The 17,629-nt window shown below is 48.3% G+C and overlaps 1 protein-coding gene across 1 annotated transcript in view; it reads right to left on the bottom strand.

Annotated features, from left to right (window-relative positions):
• The window catches only part of chsy1 (chondroitin sulfate synthase 1), a 46,529-nt gene extending 36,967 nt beyond the window's left edge, over positions 1–9,562 (bottom strand). Inside the window, exon 1 of the mRNA XM_041175014.1 lies at positions 8,763–9,562. Within this exon, the coding sequence (XP_041030948.1) occupies positions 8,763–9,536 (774 nt within the window). The 5' untranslated portion in view covers positions 9,537–9,562. The remainder of the gene's footprint in view (positions 1–8,762) is intronic.
• Between the last annotated feature and the right edge of the window lie 8,067 nt (positions 9,563–17,629).

Genomic DNA, 17,629 nt, shown 5'->3' with positions numbered 1-17,629 from the left:
CTGCCTTGGGATTTGCTCAATGGATGGATCTCTGGTGCTAGATTGTCCTTTTAGAGAAGATGCTGAAATGTTCAGTTTCACATCTCAAGAGACAGGAACGCAGGAGAAACAGAGAATCAGTCCCAGTGCTGTTTAAACAGTTTAAGTTTTGCTATACTTACAACAGCTTGGAAATCCTCAATTGTTCTTGGTCTGATTTAAACTTGTTTCACTGAAAATGGAAATCAATACCAGAAGTCAATCATGTGGGAAGAGTGACCAATTGGGGTAACTGGCTAAATTTACCGATGTGTGCTTCACCTGTATGATAGGAACTACAAGGGAGAGTGACTTTATGTATATAGTAAAGCTAATTTTCAACTTCAGAAATTTATTGCTGTAAATAAAAATAGTTATATTAATAACCATTACACAGCCTGGATTGGGTCATTAGCCCAGCTGGCATACTGGCCAATGTAATCACTTGGAAGCTGATTTTTAAACAACAGAAGCTGTGAATTGATGCCTGATTGTAAGCTCAGCAGCTTTCTGCTTTAAGATTGATGGGGTGGGTGTGACCTTAACTGTGCAGTGGGGGTGCAGGGAAAAGAGGGTCATACTGAAGTCTAGGATAACATGATAGCTTGTGAACTAGAGTGTTTAATCAGGCTACAGTCATTCTGGGAATGTTTGGCAATGCAATAATTTGCATAAGGAGAGGGAAAATTAGGAACAGTTTTACTATTGCACATCAGGGTATCTAATACTGAACACCAATCTCCAAGATCTGTGCAGTAAATGAGCAAACATACAATATTGTTACATTGCTAAACATCAACCAGTCAACATCTTACACAATTGTTAGAAAACAATTATCACCAAATCTCAACCACACGTTCACAATGACAGGGGTACAAGACACTATGGAATATCACTCATGTAAAAAGATCCTGTTGGAGATCTGGATTAAGATAAACTCTGGCTGTTCTTTGTGCTGCACCTAACCTGGTTTGTTCCCCACTCAAGTAAACATCTTTAGAAATGAGATACAAAAATCAAAAAGTAAACTGCATTAACCTGGGACAGCAACAAGTTCAAGTCAAATAGATCTAGCTCAGGACTTGGATATGCATGTGTGCAACAGCCCACTCCCATATGTATGCTGGATAATAAACTCCACGTGTACAGTACTGAGCAGAGCCCCACCCACCCCATCCAAAGTGAAAGTGGGGTTTGCCTGCTCATCTTCCTGAAATGAAATAAACGTGTCCCAGTCTCGAGTGTCACAATTCTGGCTCTGTCACTGCTACACCCACCACACAAAGCAAGCAAGATAAAGAATCCCAGAGATGGAAATGCAGCATTACAAACAGGCATTTTGGCACTAATTTTCTACAAGCTTGTGCAGATTATCTACTGACTGAAAAGCAAATCAGCTTTACACAGCTGTCGAAACTCCAGGGCACAGGAAGATGAATCACCAATAACGTTGCAGTTGGTAAAAGTGACATCTCCATTTGTGGAGGACTTGCACGTTTCCCCCATCTAGTCCCCCGCTTTCAGATGTAAAAAAAACGTCCAGGCTTCTGATAGACCGACTGGAACAAATCAAATGAAGGTTCTACTTGCTTGTGCATTTTCTCTGCTCCTAGCTGCAGACTCTGGTCAGGGTGTTAAAACGGCCATAGTTTAATTCATTGCGCTGATAGTCCTTTGATTTTGTGACATATACAGCTCTGCACTGACCAATGTTTTTCCTGACGGATGGTCCAAACAGCCTGCAATTACACTTCCACACACCCCATGTTAATGTGAACCCATCTAAAACTGGCAGAACTATCATGCCCTCTTTTTGAACTCCACAGACAATATCAGCACAGTAAATAACCAAGTGGCTGCAGATCTCCAGAGGACCATCAGAGGCAGAAGATGATGCAGCAGCTCAAAAAACATCTGTACCCACCTCAAAAAAACCAGACAACAGCCCCAACATTTCACAGCTTCCCCCAGCCCGATACTATCTTCGATCCTCACCCAACAGCCCTTACTAGCCACCAAGTTGCCTGCTCCCCCACCCCCTGTAACCAAATCACCCGGATCCTTCAAGACAAATCACCTGCACTCCCATTTCTGCAACCACCAAAATCACCCAGCCACCACCTCAGGCTGCCATAATCAATATCTCCAGATCACTTCTCTTCAGAGCTCTGAACGAAGGTCATATGGACTCAAAACTTTAACTGTTTCTCTCTTCACAGATGCTGCCAGACCTGAGTCTTTCTAGCAATGTGTTTTTATCTCGACGTGTGATCTCCATTGCCAGGATACCCCCTTTACATGACCCAAAAGCCATATCCAGTTGCCCTGCTCAATAACTGTGGTCTTGGGGGTCAAGGGTTGGTGTGCTACATGGGGTGGGCGCAGGAGAAATGGGAGTCTGGAAAGTTAAAAGTTGAAACCTCTTTTAGCAGGTAGTGGAGAATCTAAAACTCAACAGCAATCATCCAAATAGCATTTACTACTCATTTAGCCAGACACAAGACCAAAATCTTTCCTCCATTTCAAGGAAAAGCTTTGGGAAACATGAAACCTGAAGGAGAGGCAGCAGAGGCTCGTGGTATCACAAAACAGAACTGATGGAGCAAAGTTACTCCTGCTGGCTCAAGCCAACATATCAAACCTGAGGGTTCAGCCTAAGCTGACAATCAGGCAGATTGATGGGCATGCAGGCAGAGAAACAGTAACAGCCCTCCATGCATAGACCCTACTTCTCATCATTCAAAAAGTTATATGCCCAACACACAAGAGCTGTGAAGTGAAAAGACAGAAAAAAAGCAAAACAAGGTGGGGTGATGAAAAGGAGGAGAAGGAGAACAAGGAGGGAAGAACAGAGATGACAAAGGCAGGTTTGCAGATAATGTTTATTTAGAAAGCTCAGTTCAGAAGGTAAGGGACAACAGACCAGACTGAGCAGGTTTAATCTGTATGCTAATAGCAATTTCACATCCTGACTGCAACCAGGGAATGCATTTTATCTGTCTTAATTAGAAAGATGATTGCAACTAGTTAAGCTATATTTAACTTACTGTCCATTGAGTACTCATTCATCTGGCCATGCTGCTCAGTGGCTTACTGCAATTCAAAGAGGATTCCCAGGCTTATCAGACTAAAGCTCTTCAATAAAAACTAAATGTCAATTCAAACAGCACCTGCATACAGCCCTTGAAAAGAAATTTAACTTGGCAATGATGGAGAGCAGCCAAATGGCTGGAGTTTGAATTTAGCAGTAGGCAAGTCTAAGCAAACTTTTCTACTGAAAAGCTACTCTAATACTGGAAGAGCTGGTGCTCAGTCTACACTTTGAAGATCCCACTCTTCTCAATCTGCCCGATTACCATAAGCAAATTCTAAAATGGGAATGAGTGACTTAACCATATTTGTAGAATTTTGACCTTCTACTAACCAAATCATCCAATAGAACCATTGCTTTTTTTCCAAAATGCAGTGACATTGAAAACACCAGGGAAAAGAGCCAACTTGGAAAAACTCAGCAGGTCTGGCAGCATCGGCGGAGAAGATGCTGATGCTGCCAGACCTGCTGAGTTTTTCCAGGTAATTCTGTTTTTGTTTTGGATTTCCAGCATCCGCGTTTTTTTGTTTTTAAAAGAGCCAACTTGTTCATCCTAAAACCTCACTGTGTTAATCTTTCAAAGCTACTATCAAGCTAGGGGAAGAATGAAGGGAAATTTGGAGATAATCAACAAATGCAGTTAATTCAAACTTGTACACCCAACCCCAATGCTCCATAAACACATCTCAAATGCAGTGAAAACCTCAAGTATACCACAGTGCATTACGACTCCCTCACATGGGGAATCCACATCCCCAATGGAGTGCAGACTTGTGTAATATTGGGTTGACATACCCTCCCTCATCATCACTGCCCCATGGGTTAAAACAGCTGAAACTAGTTAGTGGACATGAAGAACACCCTGGCTATCTGGCCAGGCAGAGAGACACAAACATGGAGGCAACTTTAGTACCTCGGTTCTGATCAGCCACAATTTCAATGTTTGGTGGAACAGTGATCTAACTCTATCCACTTTTGCCCAACAAAGATAAAGGCAAAACACTGCAGATGCTGGAAATCGGAAACAAAAAGTGCTGGAAAAACTCAGCAGGTCTGACAGCATCTGTGGACAGAAAGACAGAGTTAATGTTTCAAGTCCACAAGACTCGTCTTCAAAGCCTTAAGAGGTGACTCTGAAGAGTCATACGGCCTCGAAACATTAACTCTTTCTCTCCACAAATTCTGTCAGGCCTGAGTTTTTCCAGCATTTTTTGATTTTGTCCAACAAACTTTGTTAACCGAAATCTATCAAACTATTTTCAGATTTAACATTAACAACTGGCCTAGCATCAACTGTCACTTGTTGATCAGATGTGAAAACTTCTAACCATTCTATGCTTATGTGTAGGAAGGTCTCCTAACTTTGCTCCTGAACTTAAGTCCCCAACTGGCAGAAGTATTTTCCGGTAGTTCCCACATGTAGTTGAAATTAGCCCCCAAAATCTTCTAAGTTCCCCAAAATACATAAGCACAATCTCTCCTCGTAATTTAACTCTCAAAGTCTAGGTATCATCGAGGTAAACGTGCACTGCACCTGCCTGAAGGCCACTATGTCCTTTATGTTGTGGTGCCCAGTACAGTCCAGTCTCCCTGGTCTGGTCTAACCTGCACTTCTGGAGATTTGACTTTTACCCCTCAATTTCCAGAAATAATGGGCAACATTTCACTAGGATTTTTTTTTTGATTAGTTTCTGTAACTGTTCATGACATTTATCTATATTTACCCTTGGTCCCACACTGCCCCCCAACACACCCCCACCCCTCAGGGTACCCGCACTGCCCCCCCCCCCCCCACCACCCTCGGGGTCCCACACTGCCCCCTCCCCCCCAGAGCTTGAACTTAACGCCCCCCCTGGGATCCTCAGTGCCACACTCTCTCTCTCTCCCCCCCTGGGATCCTCAGTGCCACTCTCTCTCTCTCTCCCTCCCCGGATCCTCAGTGCCACTCTCTCTCTCTCTCTCCCTCCCCCCCCCGGATCCTCAGTACCACTCTCTCTCTCTCTCTCTCTCTCCCCCCCCCCCCCCGGATCCTCAGTGCCACTCTCTCTCTCTCCCCCCCCCCGGATCCTCAGTGCCACTCTCTCTCTCTCTCCCCCCCCGGGATCCTCAGTGCCACTCTCTCTCTCTCTCCCCCCCCCCGGATCCTCAGTGCCACACTCTCTCTCTCTCCCCCCCTGGGATCCTCAGTGCCACTCTCTCTCTCTCTCTCTCTCCCCCCCCGGGATCCTCAGTGCCACACTCTCTCTCTCTCTCTCTCTCCCCCCCTGGGATCCTCAGTGCCACTCTCTCTCTCTCTCCCCCCCTGGGATCCTCAATGCCACTCTCTCTCTCTCTCTCTCTCTCCCCCCCTGGGATCCTCAGTGCCACTCTCTCTCTCTCTCTCTCCCCCTGGGATCCTCAGTGCCACTCTCTCTCTCTCTCTCCCCCCCTGGGATCCTCAGTGCCACTCTCTCTCTCTCTCTCCCCCCCTGGGATCCTCAGTGCCACTCTCTCTCTCTCTCTCTCTCTCTCTCTCTCTCTCTCCCCCCCTGGGATCCTCAGTGCCACTCTCTCTCTCTCTCTCCCCCCCTGGGATCCTCAGTGCCACTCTCTCTCTCTCTCTCTCTCTCTCCCCCTGGGATCCTCAGTGCCACTCTCTCTCTCTCTCTCTCCCTCCCCCTGGGATCCTCAGTGCCACTCTCTCTCTCTCTCTCTCTCTCTCTCCCCCTGGGATCCTCAGTGCCACTCTCTCTCTCTCTCTCTCTCCCCCTGGGATCCTCAGTGCCACTCTCTCTCTCTCTCTCCCCACCTGGGATCCTCAGTGCCACACTCTCTCTCTCTCCCCCTCCCCCCCCTGGGATCCTCAGTGCCACTCTCTCTCTCTCTCTCCCCACCTGGGATCCTCAGTGCCACACTCTCTCTCTCTCCCCCTCCCCCCCCCTGGGATCCTCAGTGCCACTCTCTCTCTCTCTCCCCCTGGGATCCTCAGTGCCACTCTCTCTCTCTCTCTCTCCCTCCCCCTGGGATCCTCAGTGCCACTCTCTCTCTCTCTCTCTCTCTCCCCCTGGGATCCTCAGTGCCACTCTCTCTCTCTCTCTCTCTCTCTCTCCCCCTGGGATCCTCAGTGCCACTCTCTCTCTCTCTCTCCCCACCTGGGATCCTCAGTGCCACTCTCTCTCTCTCTCCCTCCCCCCTGGGATCCTCAGTGCCACTCTCTCTCTCTCTCCCTCCCCCCCCCCCGGGATCCTCAGTGCCACTCTCTCTCTCTCTCCCTCCCCCCCCCCCGGGATCCTCAGTGCCACACTCTCTCTCTCTCCCTCCCCCCCCTGGGATCCTCAGTGCCACTCTCTCTCTCTCTCCCTCCCCCCCCCCCGGGATCCTCAGTGCCACTCTCTCTCTCTCCCTCCCCCCCCTGGGATCCTCAGTGCCACTCTCTCTCTCTCTCCCTCCCCCCCCCCCCCGGGATCCTCAGTGCCACTCTCTCTCTCTCCCCCTCCCCCCCCTGGGATCCTCAGTGCCACTCTCTCTCTCTCTCCCCCTGGGATCCTCAGTGCCACTCTCTCTCTCTCTCTCTCCCTCCCCCTGGGATCCTCAGTGCCACTCTCTCTCTCTCTCTCTCTCTCCCCCTGGGATCCTCAGTGCCACTCTCTCTCTCTCTCTCTCTCTCTCTCCCCCCCTGGGATCCTCAGTGCCACACTCTCTCTCTCTCTCCCTCTCCCCCTGGGATCCTCAGTGCCACTCTCTCTCTCTCCCTCCCCCCTGGGATCCTCAGTGCCACTCTCTCTCTCTCTCCCTCCCCCCCCCCCGGGATCCTCAGTGCCACTCTCTCTCTCTCTCCCTCCCCCCCCCCCGGGATCCTCAGTGCCACTCTCTCTCTCTCTCCCCTCCCCCCCCCTGGATCCTCAGTGCCACTCTCTCTCTCTCTCCCCCTGGATCCTCAGTGCCACTCTCTCTCTCTCTCTCTCTCCTCCCCCTGGGATCCTCAGTGCCACTCTCTCTCTCTCTCTCTCTCTCCCCCTGGGATACTCAGTGCCACTCTCTCTCTCTCTCTCTCTCTCTCTCCCCCCCTGGGATCCTCAGTGCCACACTCTCTCTCTCTCTCTCTCTCCCCCTGGGATCCTCAGTGCCACTCTCTCTCTCTCTCTCCCCCCCTGGGATCCTCAGTGCCACTCTCTCTCTCTCTCTCTCTCCCCCTGGGATCCTCAGTGCCACTCTCTCTCTCTCTCTCTCTCCCCCTGGGATCCTCAGTGCCACTCTCTCTCTCTCTCTCTCCCCCCCCGGATCCTCAGTGCCACTCTCTCTCCCTCCCCCCCCCGGATCCTCAGTGCCACTCTCTCTCTCTCTCTCTCTCTCCCTCCCCCCCCCGGATCCTCAGTGCCACTCTCTCTCTCTCTCTCCCCCCCCGGATCCTCAGTGCCACTCTCTCTCTCTCTCCCTCCCCCCCCCGGATCCTCAGTGCCACTCTCTCTCCCTCCCCCCCCCGGATCCTCAGTGCCACTCTCTCTCTCTCCCCCTCCCCCCCCCCGGATCCTCAGTGCCACTCTCTCTCTCTCTCTCTCTCCCCCCCCGGATCCTCAGTGCCACTCTCTCTCTCTCTCTCTCTCCCCCCCCGGATCCTCAGTGCCACACTCTCTCTCTCTCTCTCCCCCCCCCTGGGATCCTCAGTGCCACACTCTCTCTCTCTCTCTCTCTCTCTCTCTCCCTCCCCCCCCCGGGATCCTCAGTGCCACACTCTCTCTCTCTCTCTCTCTCCCCACCTGGGATCCTCAGTGCCACTCTCTCTCCCTCCCCCCCCCGGGATCCTCAGTGCCACTCTCTCTCTCTCTCTCTCTCTCTCTCTCCCTCCCCCCTGGGATCCTCAGTGCCACTCTCTCTCTCTCTCCTTCCCCCCCCCCCGGGATCCTCAGTGCCACTCTCTCTCTCTCCCCCCTGGGATCCTCAGTGCCACTCTCTCTCTCTCCCCCCGGGATCCTCAGTGCCACTCTCTCTCTCTCCCCCTGGGATCCTCAGTGCCACTCTCTCTCTCTCTCTCTCTCCCCCCGGGATCCTCAGTGCCACTCTCTCTCTCTCTCTCTCTCTCTCTCCCCCCGGGATCCTCAGTGCCACTCTCTCTCTCTCTCTCTCTCCCCCCGGGATCCTCAGTGCCACTCTCTCTCTCTCTCTCTCTCCCCCCGGGATCCTCAGTGCCACTCTCTCTCTCTCTCTCTCTCTCTCTCCCCCCGGGATCCTCAGTGCCACTCTCTCTCTCTCTCTCTCTCCCCCCGGGATCCTCAGTGCCACTCTCTCTCTCTCTCCCCCCGGGATCCTCAGTGCCACTCTCTCTCTCTCTCTCCCCCCCCCGGGATCCTCAGAGCCACACTCTCTCTCTCTCTCTCTCTCCCCCCCCCCCGGGATCCTCAGTGCCACTCTCTCTCTCTCTCTCTCTCCCCCCCCCCCGGGATCCTCAGTGCCACTCTCTCTCTCTCTCTCTCCCCCCCCCGGGATCCTCAGTGCCACTCTCTCTCTCTCTCTCTCCCCCCCCCGGGATCCTCAGTGCCACTCTCTCTCTCTCTCTCTCTCCCTCCCCCCCCCGGGATCCTCAGTGCCACTCTCTCTCTCTCTCTCTCTCTCTCCGGATCCTCAGAGCCACCACCACAACCACAACCACCACCTCCCCCCCCCGCCCGCTCCTCACCTCGTATGACCAGGCGCACTGGACCCCGGTGAACCTGCGGACGCAGCGGCCGATCTCCAGGTCCTCGTGGGTGGTGTACATCTCCCGCAGGCACTGGCCGATGTGAGGCAGCACCCGGCGGAGCAGCTCGCGGCTCAGGATCACCCCCGGGCCGCCCATGCAGAAGTTCTCGCCGGGCTCGAGCGCCAGTTTGCCCAGCTCCTGGGGGGTGCCCAGGCCGGTCTGGCCCAGGTAGAGCGGCTGGCTGCTGTTGAGGCCCCGGAGGAAGCTCTCCAGCCGCTCCCCGCGGATGTAGGTGTCGTCGTCGGCCCGCACGAACCACTCGAACTGCTGCAGGTGCCGCTCCGCCATGTACTTGAGCATCAGGAACGACTTCTTCTGCGGCGGGTACGAGTCATCGACCCCGGGCAGGGCGACCAGGGGCAGCGGGAGGCTCAGGTCCGAGCCCTCGCTGGAGAAGAACTCCACCCGGCCGGGGATGTGCCGGGCCCAGGTCCGCTGGGCCGCCACCGCCCGGCTCCTCAGGTACTTCTTGGCGCTCATCACCCCCACGTAGACGAAGCGCGAGGCCGAAGCTTCGGCCTCTCCTGGCGGCGGCGGCGGCTGCTGGCGGCCCCCGTGCCCCGGCCGGCCGCACACACCGCCCCCTCCCCGCCGCTGGGGCGCGCTCCGCCGGGCGGCTCGGGGCGGGAAGAACCGGGAGGCCAGAGCGAAGCCGAGCGCCAGGCCCAGGAGGAGCCCGAGCCAGGAGGAGCGCCGGCAGCGGGGCGCCATCCCGCCGGCCCTAACCCCCTGTCCTGAGCCGCGCCGCGCCGCGCCGCGCCGCCCCCGCGCCCCCCGCGCGCGCCCCCCGCGCGCGCCCGCCCGCCGCTCTGTGCCTGGCCTGGCCTGGCCTGGCCTGGCCGCGCCGCCCTCCGTCCCTCCCGTCAGTCAGCGGGGATCGTGCCGCAGCCCCCGCCTGGGCTTCGGGCCTCCGGCCGCTCCATCCTCCACTCCCGCCCGCTGCGCCTTTAATGCCGCGCACCCAGCCCGGAGCCCGCTCCTCATTGGCTGCTCCACCAGGCCCCGCCCCTTAAAGGGACAGACTCCAACAGGTAAGAGAGAGTTGCATTTATGTAGCGCCTTTCAGGATCTCCTGAAATACTTTCTGTCTGTTGTGCTGTAATAAACAACAGCCAAATGGCACGCAAGCAACAATGCACCTGATCTACTTATTGTGATGCTGATTGAGAGATAAACATTGACCAGGACACTAACCTTTCTTCTTTGAAAGTGTAGCTTTGGGTTCTTCTCCATGGAGCTGAAGTTGCAGACAGGCTCTTGGTTAACATCTCATCTGAAAGGGTGCACCCATCTTACAGTGCAACACTCCCTCAATATGGCACTGCTCAAGACCTGGAGGGAAACTTGAACCCACAACATCCAGACTCAGAGGTGTCTGCGCTACTGAGCCAAGGCTAACACTTGGAGCGGGGAAGTTAAATCTCGCATGCCTTCCCCACCCTCAACTGTCACAGTAATTCTTCTGGGGCCCAGTCTCACTGTTACAGTGACTTACAGCTAGAATTGCTGTGAATCTCCCTGGATCCCAAATTGCACCAGCATTGGCCCAAATATACCATGTTGATAATTTTGCAAGTCACCAGAGTAAAGTTTGAGGCATTTTAACCCAATCCTCTAGTGGCAGTATTTTTTAGTGGAAACTGCAAGCAGCAGCCATCAAAGGGAAACGAAGGGAGCTGATAATCTTAGTCTTCAGTTTCCTGTGTGAGAGTATTGGAAGATTCAAACTGTAAACTGAAGTTGAACAAAAATTAATCTTCATGATTTTAAAATACAATCTACTTTGGATTGTAATTTTCATAAAGTTGCACTGTTGACTAGTGAGCATCATCTACAAGATACATTGCAAAAATTCACCAAGCCTCCTTCAACAAACCTATAACCGCTACCATCTAGAAAGACAAGGGCAGCAGATAGATGGAAGCACCACCACCTGCAAGTTCCCCTCCAAGCCACACACCATCCTGACTTAGAACTATATCGCCATTCCTTCACTGTCCCTGGGTCAAAATCCTGGAACTATAGGTGGGAAGGCAATTGTAGACATGTCCCCTACAAAAATAAGAGCGGTACTGCCAAATCTAGATGCCCCTGGTTGTCTAGAGGAATACAGGGGAAGATCAAACATAAAAAGAAAGCATACGATAGGCACAAAGCACTGAGCACTGCATCTAGCCTAGACGAATATAGGAAGTGCAGGAAGTAAAAAAGGAAATAAGGAAATCAAAGAGAAGGCATGAAAAAAGATTAGCAAATTAAAGATAACCCAAAGATGTTTTACCAATACAGTAATGCTAAAAGGTTAGTTAAGGAAAAAGTGGGACCTATCAGAGATGAAGATGGAAACTTGTGTGTAGATGCAGAGGCTGTGGGAAGGGTTTTGAATGAATATTTTGTCTCTGTGTTTACAAAGGAAAGGGAGGATGTAGATATAGTAGTCCAGGAGGAACACTGCGAGATATTGGACGGGATAGTCATAAAGAGAAAGGAAGTACTCGAAGGGTAGAAATTCTTGAAAGCTGATAAGTAACCAGGGCCAGATGGATTGTTTCCGAGGCTGCTGAAGGAAGTCAGGGAGGAGATAGCAGATGCTCTGAGGATGATTTTCCAATCTTCACTAGATACAGGGGAGGTACCGGAGGACTGGAGAAATGCAAACGTAGTTCCATTGTTTAAAAAGGGATCAAAGAAAATGCCAACCAATTATAGGCCAGTTAGTCTTACATCAGTGGTGAGCAAATTAGTAGAATCAATCCTGAGAGATAGGATTAACTGTCGTGTAGAAAGGCATGGACTAGTCAGGGATGGTCAGCATGGATTTGTTAAAGGAAGGTCTTGCCTCACAAATTTGATTGAATTCTTTGAGGAAGTGACAAGGGTTGATGAAGGTAGTGCAGTGGATGTTGTGTACATGGATTTTAGCAAGGTATTTGACAAGGTCCCACATGGCAGATTGATCAGGAAGTAAAAGCCCATGGGATTCAGGGTAATGTGGCAAACTGGATAAAAGGTTGGCTTTGTAACAGGAAACAAAGGGTAATGGTCGATGGATGTCCTTGTGAATGGAAAGTTGTCTCAAGTGGTGTTCCACAGGGCTCGGTGTTGGGACCCTTGCTGTTTTTGTTATATATTAACGATTTGGACGTGAACGTGGGGGGCACGATTGGGAAATTTGCTGATGACACAAAGATTGGCCAAGTAGTGGATAGTATAGAGGATAGCCATAATCTCCAAAACGATATAGATGGGTTGGTGGAGTGGGTGGTAAAGTGTCAGATGGATTTTAACATAGAGAAGTGTGAGGTCATACATTTAGGAAGGTCAAACATTTACAGGGATTACATAGTAAATGGAAATATACTAAGAGGGGTAGATGAAGTGAGAGATCTTGGCGTACAAGTACACAGGTCCCTGAAGACAGCAGTTCAAGTAGACAAGGTTGTAAAGAAGGCATATGGAATGCTCTCCTTCATTGGCAGAGGTATAGCATATAAAAGTAAGGATATAATGTTGGAATTGTATAAAACACTGGTGAGGCCACAACTGGAGTATTGTGTGCAGTTCTGGTCACCACATTACAGGAAGGATGTAATAGCTCTGGAGAGAGTGCAGAGGAGGTTTACAGGAATGTTGCCAGGGTTAGAAAAGTGTAGCTACGAGGAGAGATTGGATAGGTTGGGTTATTTTCCTTAGAACAAAGAAGGCTGAGAGGTGACTTGATTGAGGTGTACAAAATTATGAGGGGAACAGATAGAGTGGACAGGATAAAATTGTTTCCCTTGATGGAGAATTCTAGAACCAGGGTACATAGATTCAACATAAGTGGCAGAAGGTGTAGGGGGGACATAAGGAAGAACTTTTTTACGCAGAGGGTAGTGGGTGTCTGGAATTCGCTGCCCAAGTTGGTGGTAGAGGGAGAAACTCTAAACTCTTTTAAAAAGTACCTGGATCTGCACCTTAACTGCTGTAAGCCGCAGGGCTATGGGCCGGGTGCAGGAAGGTGGGATTAGAAAGGGCACCTGGGTGTCCTCGGGCTGGCATGGACGAAATGGGCTGAATGGCCTCCTTCTGTGCTGTAACTTTTCTATGTTGAGGATGACACAAGGCGTCTACAGAGGGATATAAACAGATTAGGTGAGTGGGCAATATAATGTGGGAAAATGTGAGGTTATGCATTTTGGCAGGAAGAATAGAGGAGCTGAATATTATTTAAATGGAGAAAGACTGCAGAAAGCTGCAGCACAGAGGGATTTGGAAGTTCTTGTGCATGAATCCCAAAAATCTAACATACAAGTTCAGCAGGTAATAGGGAAGGCAAATGGAATGTTGGCCTTTATTTCAAAGGAAATGGAATATAAAAATAGGGAAAAACGTGCTAAAACCATACAAGGCACTAGTTAGACCACACCTAGAATACTATGAACAATTTTGGTCCCCTTATCTAAGGAAAGATAAACTGGCATTGGAGGCAATCCAGAGAAGATTCGCTAGGTTGATCCCGAGTTTGGAGGGATTTTCTTATGAGGAGAGGTTGAGTAGATTGGGCCTGTGCTCATTGGAGTTTAGAAGAATGAGAGGTGACCTTATTGAAACATATAAGATTCTTAGGGGGCTTGACAGGGTAGGTGCTGAGCGATAGTTTCCCCTTGTGGGAGAGTCTAGGATCAGAGGGCAAAATCTCAGAATAAGGGGGTGCCCATTTAAAACAGAAATGAGGAGGAATTTCTTCTCTCAGGAGGGTAGTCAATCTGTGGAATTCTTTATCGCAGAGGGCTGTAGAAGCTGGGTCATTAAGTATATTCAAGGCAGAGATGGATTTTTAATCAGTAAGGGAATCAAGGGTTATGGGGAAAAGGCAGGAAAGTGGAGTTGAGATCAGCCCTGATCTCATTGAATGGCAGAGCAGACTTGATGGGCCGAATGGCCTACTTCTGCCCCTACATCTTATGGTCCCTCTCTAACAGCACTGTGAGTGTACCTACAGCACAGGGACTGCAGCGGTTCAAGAAGGCAGCTCAAGAGCATTCAGGGATGAACAATAATGCTAGCATTGCCTGTGATGCTCACATCCTACAAAGAAGTAAAAAGAACAGCCCTCTGAACTCTTTAGTTTGAACTCTGAAAGTTTGATAAATGTTAATTAACATTTGTGACTGACCGTCTTGTTTTACATACGGTTATATTTTATCTGGAATGACCATCGTCCTTGTTTAAATTTCAGGTATTTTCCTGAAACTTCTCTTTCTGTTGTGCCTTTGTTATTTTTATTCTGAAAGGAAACAAATTCTTTAGAAACTCAAAATTATTTTGAGCTACGTTTAAAAGACAAGGTCAAGGCCTGATTCAGTGAATACATAGAATTGCTATCAGTCTACTGCCAGGTCACCAGACCCATTACTTTTAAATCTGAGTGGCAGAGATATGAAACTGAATTAAAAGCCGGAACAAATATAATTACTTATAAAAACAAAAAAACTGCGGATGCTGGAAATCCAAAACAAAAACAGAAACAGAAATACCTGGAAAAACTCAGCAGGTCTGACAGCTTCGGCGGAGAAGAGCACAGTTGACATTTCGAGTCCTCAAATTGAAGACTCAAACGTCAACTCTTTTCTTCTCCGCCGATGCTGCCACACCTGCTGAGTTTTTCCAGGTATTTCTGTTTCTGTTTTATAATTACTTATAAACTATTTACAGGGGAGTGGATCAGAAATCCCAGGAAAATCCAGAGTGGGGCAATTAATAGTGCATGTCACTTAATTCATAATTTTCTTTCTTCTGTGCTGTTCAATTCTCCCAAAACTATCCTTATAGTATTACAGCAACCCAAGTCTCAGGAAGGTTTTGCCAGAGTCTGGTCATGCTGCATCTAATTCTATCTAACATTGCACCAGTATTTTTAAAAAAGATAAACGTGGAGCCAGAGTTCTACATTGCTATTCTATTCCATATGACTCCTGTAAAACAACATTAAAAAATACATCAACGTGTCACCTCTACAAGTTTCCCCTTTTTAATTGTTGAGCAATCACATCTAAAGTTACAAATTGTCATGTATAACTCTCTTCAAAGTGTAATTTTGATCTTTTTAGAACCTGAAGCTGTAACCTACAATTTTTTTGTGAACGGCATATTCATTCCAAATATTTGCCCCATCGCCTAGGTCAGTGTTTTACAATGGGTCGTTGTGGTTTGTAGCTGTTCCGCATGGCAGTGCAATTACTGCCGTATGTATAAAAATTTCAATTAGTTCTGGCTCCCCTTTAAATTCTGTGGCAGGCCTCAAACTGCAGTTTAATCTCCAAGGAACACTCAATCATGCATTTGAAGCAATACTAACAAAACAGCTTGAACCATGTTCAATTTTGTCCTTGGTGATCAGACATATATTTGCAAACTATGGAACCATTTAAACCATTGTCTCTATTCTGGTGCAATCCAAAACTGATCCCACTGCCCTTCTCTCTCTCCTCACAGCCCTTTAAGTAGCTCTACTTCAAATGTTTATCCAATTTTTCCTTGAAAGATGTCTCAGCCACTCTGTGGCAAAGCATTCCAACCTCCTTAAACCCCATGTAAAGACATTACTTCTAACTTCTCGCCTCACTTTTCCTGACAGTATAAAATTAGTCGACCCTCATCACTGCCTCACCAGAGGAAACAGGCTTGAGTGAGGAGATTGAGAGATGGTCTAATGGAGGGGTTTAACATGATGAAGGGATTCAATAGTTTAGATATAGAGAAACTATTTCTGGTGGCGGGGAATCCATAAAGGGGACATGTTGTTGAAATTACAGCTATGCCATTTAAGAATTAAATCAGGAGGCACATTTTCACACAAAGGGTTATGGAAATCTGGAACTAGCTCCTCAAAAAGCTTTGGGATGCTGTGGTTGAATTTCAAGACTCAGACTGACAGTTTCTTGTTGAGTCAGGATAGAGGGCTAGGGAACCAAGCTGGGTAAAATGGTGCTAAGATATTGATAAGTTACCAAGTAAAACTTTTTAAATAAACGTGACCATTGCCTGTACTCATTGTGTACCTCCTGTGAAAATTCCCCAATGGAAGATTCCAGAGGAAAACCTCACCAAATAAGTAGAACTAAGTCATGATCTGATTGAAAGGTGGCTTCCCATTAACCAAGGTTAACTGACCTTCCCTCGATAATCCCCTGTGGTAAAGGAGTCAAACAGTAACAGGTTCTAATAACCTGTGTGAAAACTTCCTCAGATAAAGGAAAAATACTGCGGACGCTGGAAATCTGAAACAAAAATCAGAAAATACTGGAAAAACGCAGCAGGTCTGACAGCATCTGTGGAGAGAAAGACAGAGTTAACGTTTCGAGTTGGTTTGACTCTTCTTCAGAGCCTCTTCTTTTCAAGGCCCTGAAGAAGAGTCATACGGACTCAAAACGTTAACTCTGAAAACTTCCCCCTTCGTTCCTCCAGTGATTGCCAATTGAACAGCAAAAGGAAGCATTCTCTCACTACTTACCCTCTTAAAACCTGTCAATCTGAAAGTCTGTTTGGGGGAGAGGATATCACCTATGCAAATTATCTTGTGCCCAAGATGGTGAGATTTAAGTATGAGTGTTTTGAAAGCCCCATCAGGCCAAGAAAGGCAGGTAGTATTAACAAATAGAGGAGATCTTCCCACATTAAATTTACTGCACTTGAACCATGGGATGTAACAAATAGAATATTTGCATATTGCTGTACTGCTAAACTTTTGTAAAATGTTTCCAAATTTCTATCTGTAATCTGAGTAAATGTAATCTGCTTAAATCTTCCTTTGCAAAACAGACCATTATCAAATAAAGCTTATGTGGCCTTTAGCACTTCATCAGCCTTATTCTGGGGCTTGGCCTAAATAGCCAAGTGGTTATGGTACTGGGTTTGTAACCCCAAGATCAAGAGATCAGGGCTTGGCCTAAATAGCCAAGTGGTTATGGTACTGGGTTTGTAACCCTAAGATCAAGAGTTCAAATCTCACAATGGCAAACTATGAAACAATGTAACTTCATCTGAAACAGATGGAAACAGGTTTACTCAAAAAAGAGTATCAAGAGATCAGCCTTATTCTTAGTCTGTCCAACAGTGACTTCATGACAGGTGCTCTCAATAACACCTTTCAAACATTCCTTCTGATCCTGCATGTTAAACATGAATCTGTCATACACTAATGTTGTACTTTTGCAAACTGCAGGAGCTTCTCCCAGAAACAGCAGCAGGATGGATGACGAGGGAAACCAAGCACACATAGATCAAAGCACACACACACTGCACAATTAAAACCAGAAAATATTCTCCTAATTGAATTTCTTATTTCATACCGCCTGTGATTGTAAATTGAAGATCTTAGTTCTCAGTTGCGGACATTCATTTAATGGGAAAAAAAGAAAATAATTGAAATGTGTTTGAAAGATAGAATCATTATCATTCCTATCAAATTGGGAGTGAAATGGTTTGCTCCAAAGTTCCCTATATTCAGGAAAGGTTCCATTAGATTGGAAAATAGCAAATATAGCCTTTATTCAAAAAGGGAGTTAGAAAGCAGGAATATATATGTCAGTCAGCCTAACATCTGTCATAGGGAAAATATTAGAAGCTATTATGAAAGATGTTATTACAGGGCACTTTGAAAAATTCAGGGCAATCAGGCAGAGTCAGCATGGTTCTGTAAAAGGGAAATCATGTTTAACCAATTTATTAAGAGTTCTTTGAAGAAGTCATATAAAGGTGGATGTACTGTGATTTCCAGAACGCATTTGATAAAGTACCACATCAAAGGTTATTGCAGGAGA

The sequence above is a fragment of the Carcharodon carcharias genome, chromosome 26 (assembly GCF_017639515.1).
Source record: "Carcharodon carcharias isolate sCarCar2 chromosome 26, sCarCar2.pri, whole genome shotgun sequence".
NCBI classification, from domain to species: domain Eukaryota; kingdom Metazoa; phylum Chordata; class Chondrichthyes; order Lamniformes; family Lamnidae; genus Carcharodon; species Carcharodon carcharias.
Note: the sequence above shows the minus strand (reverse complement) of the source record. Positions and strands in the feature narration are given on the sequence as shown.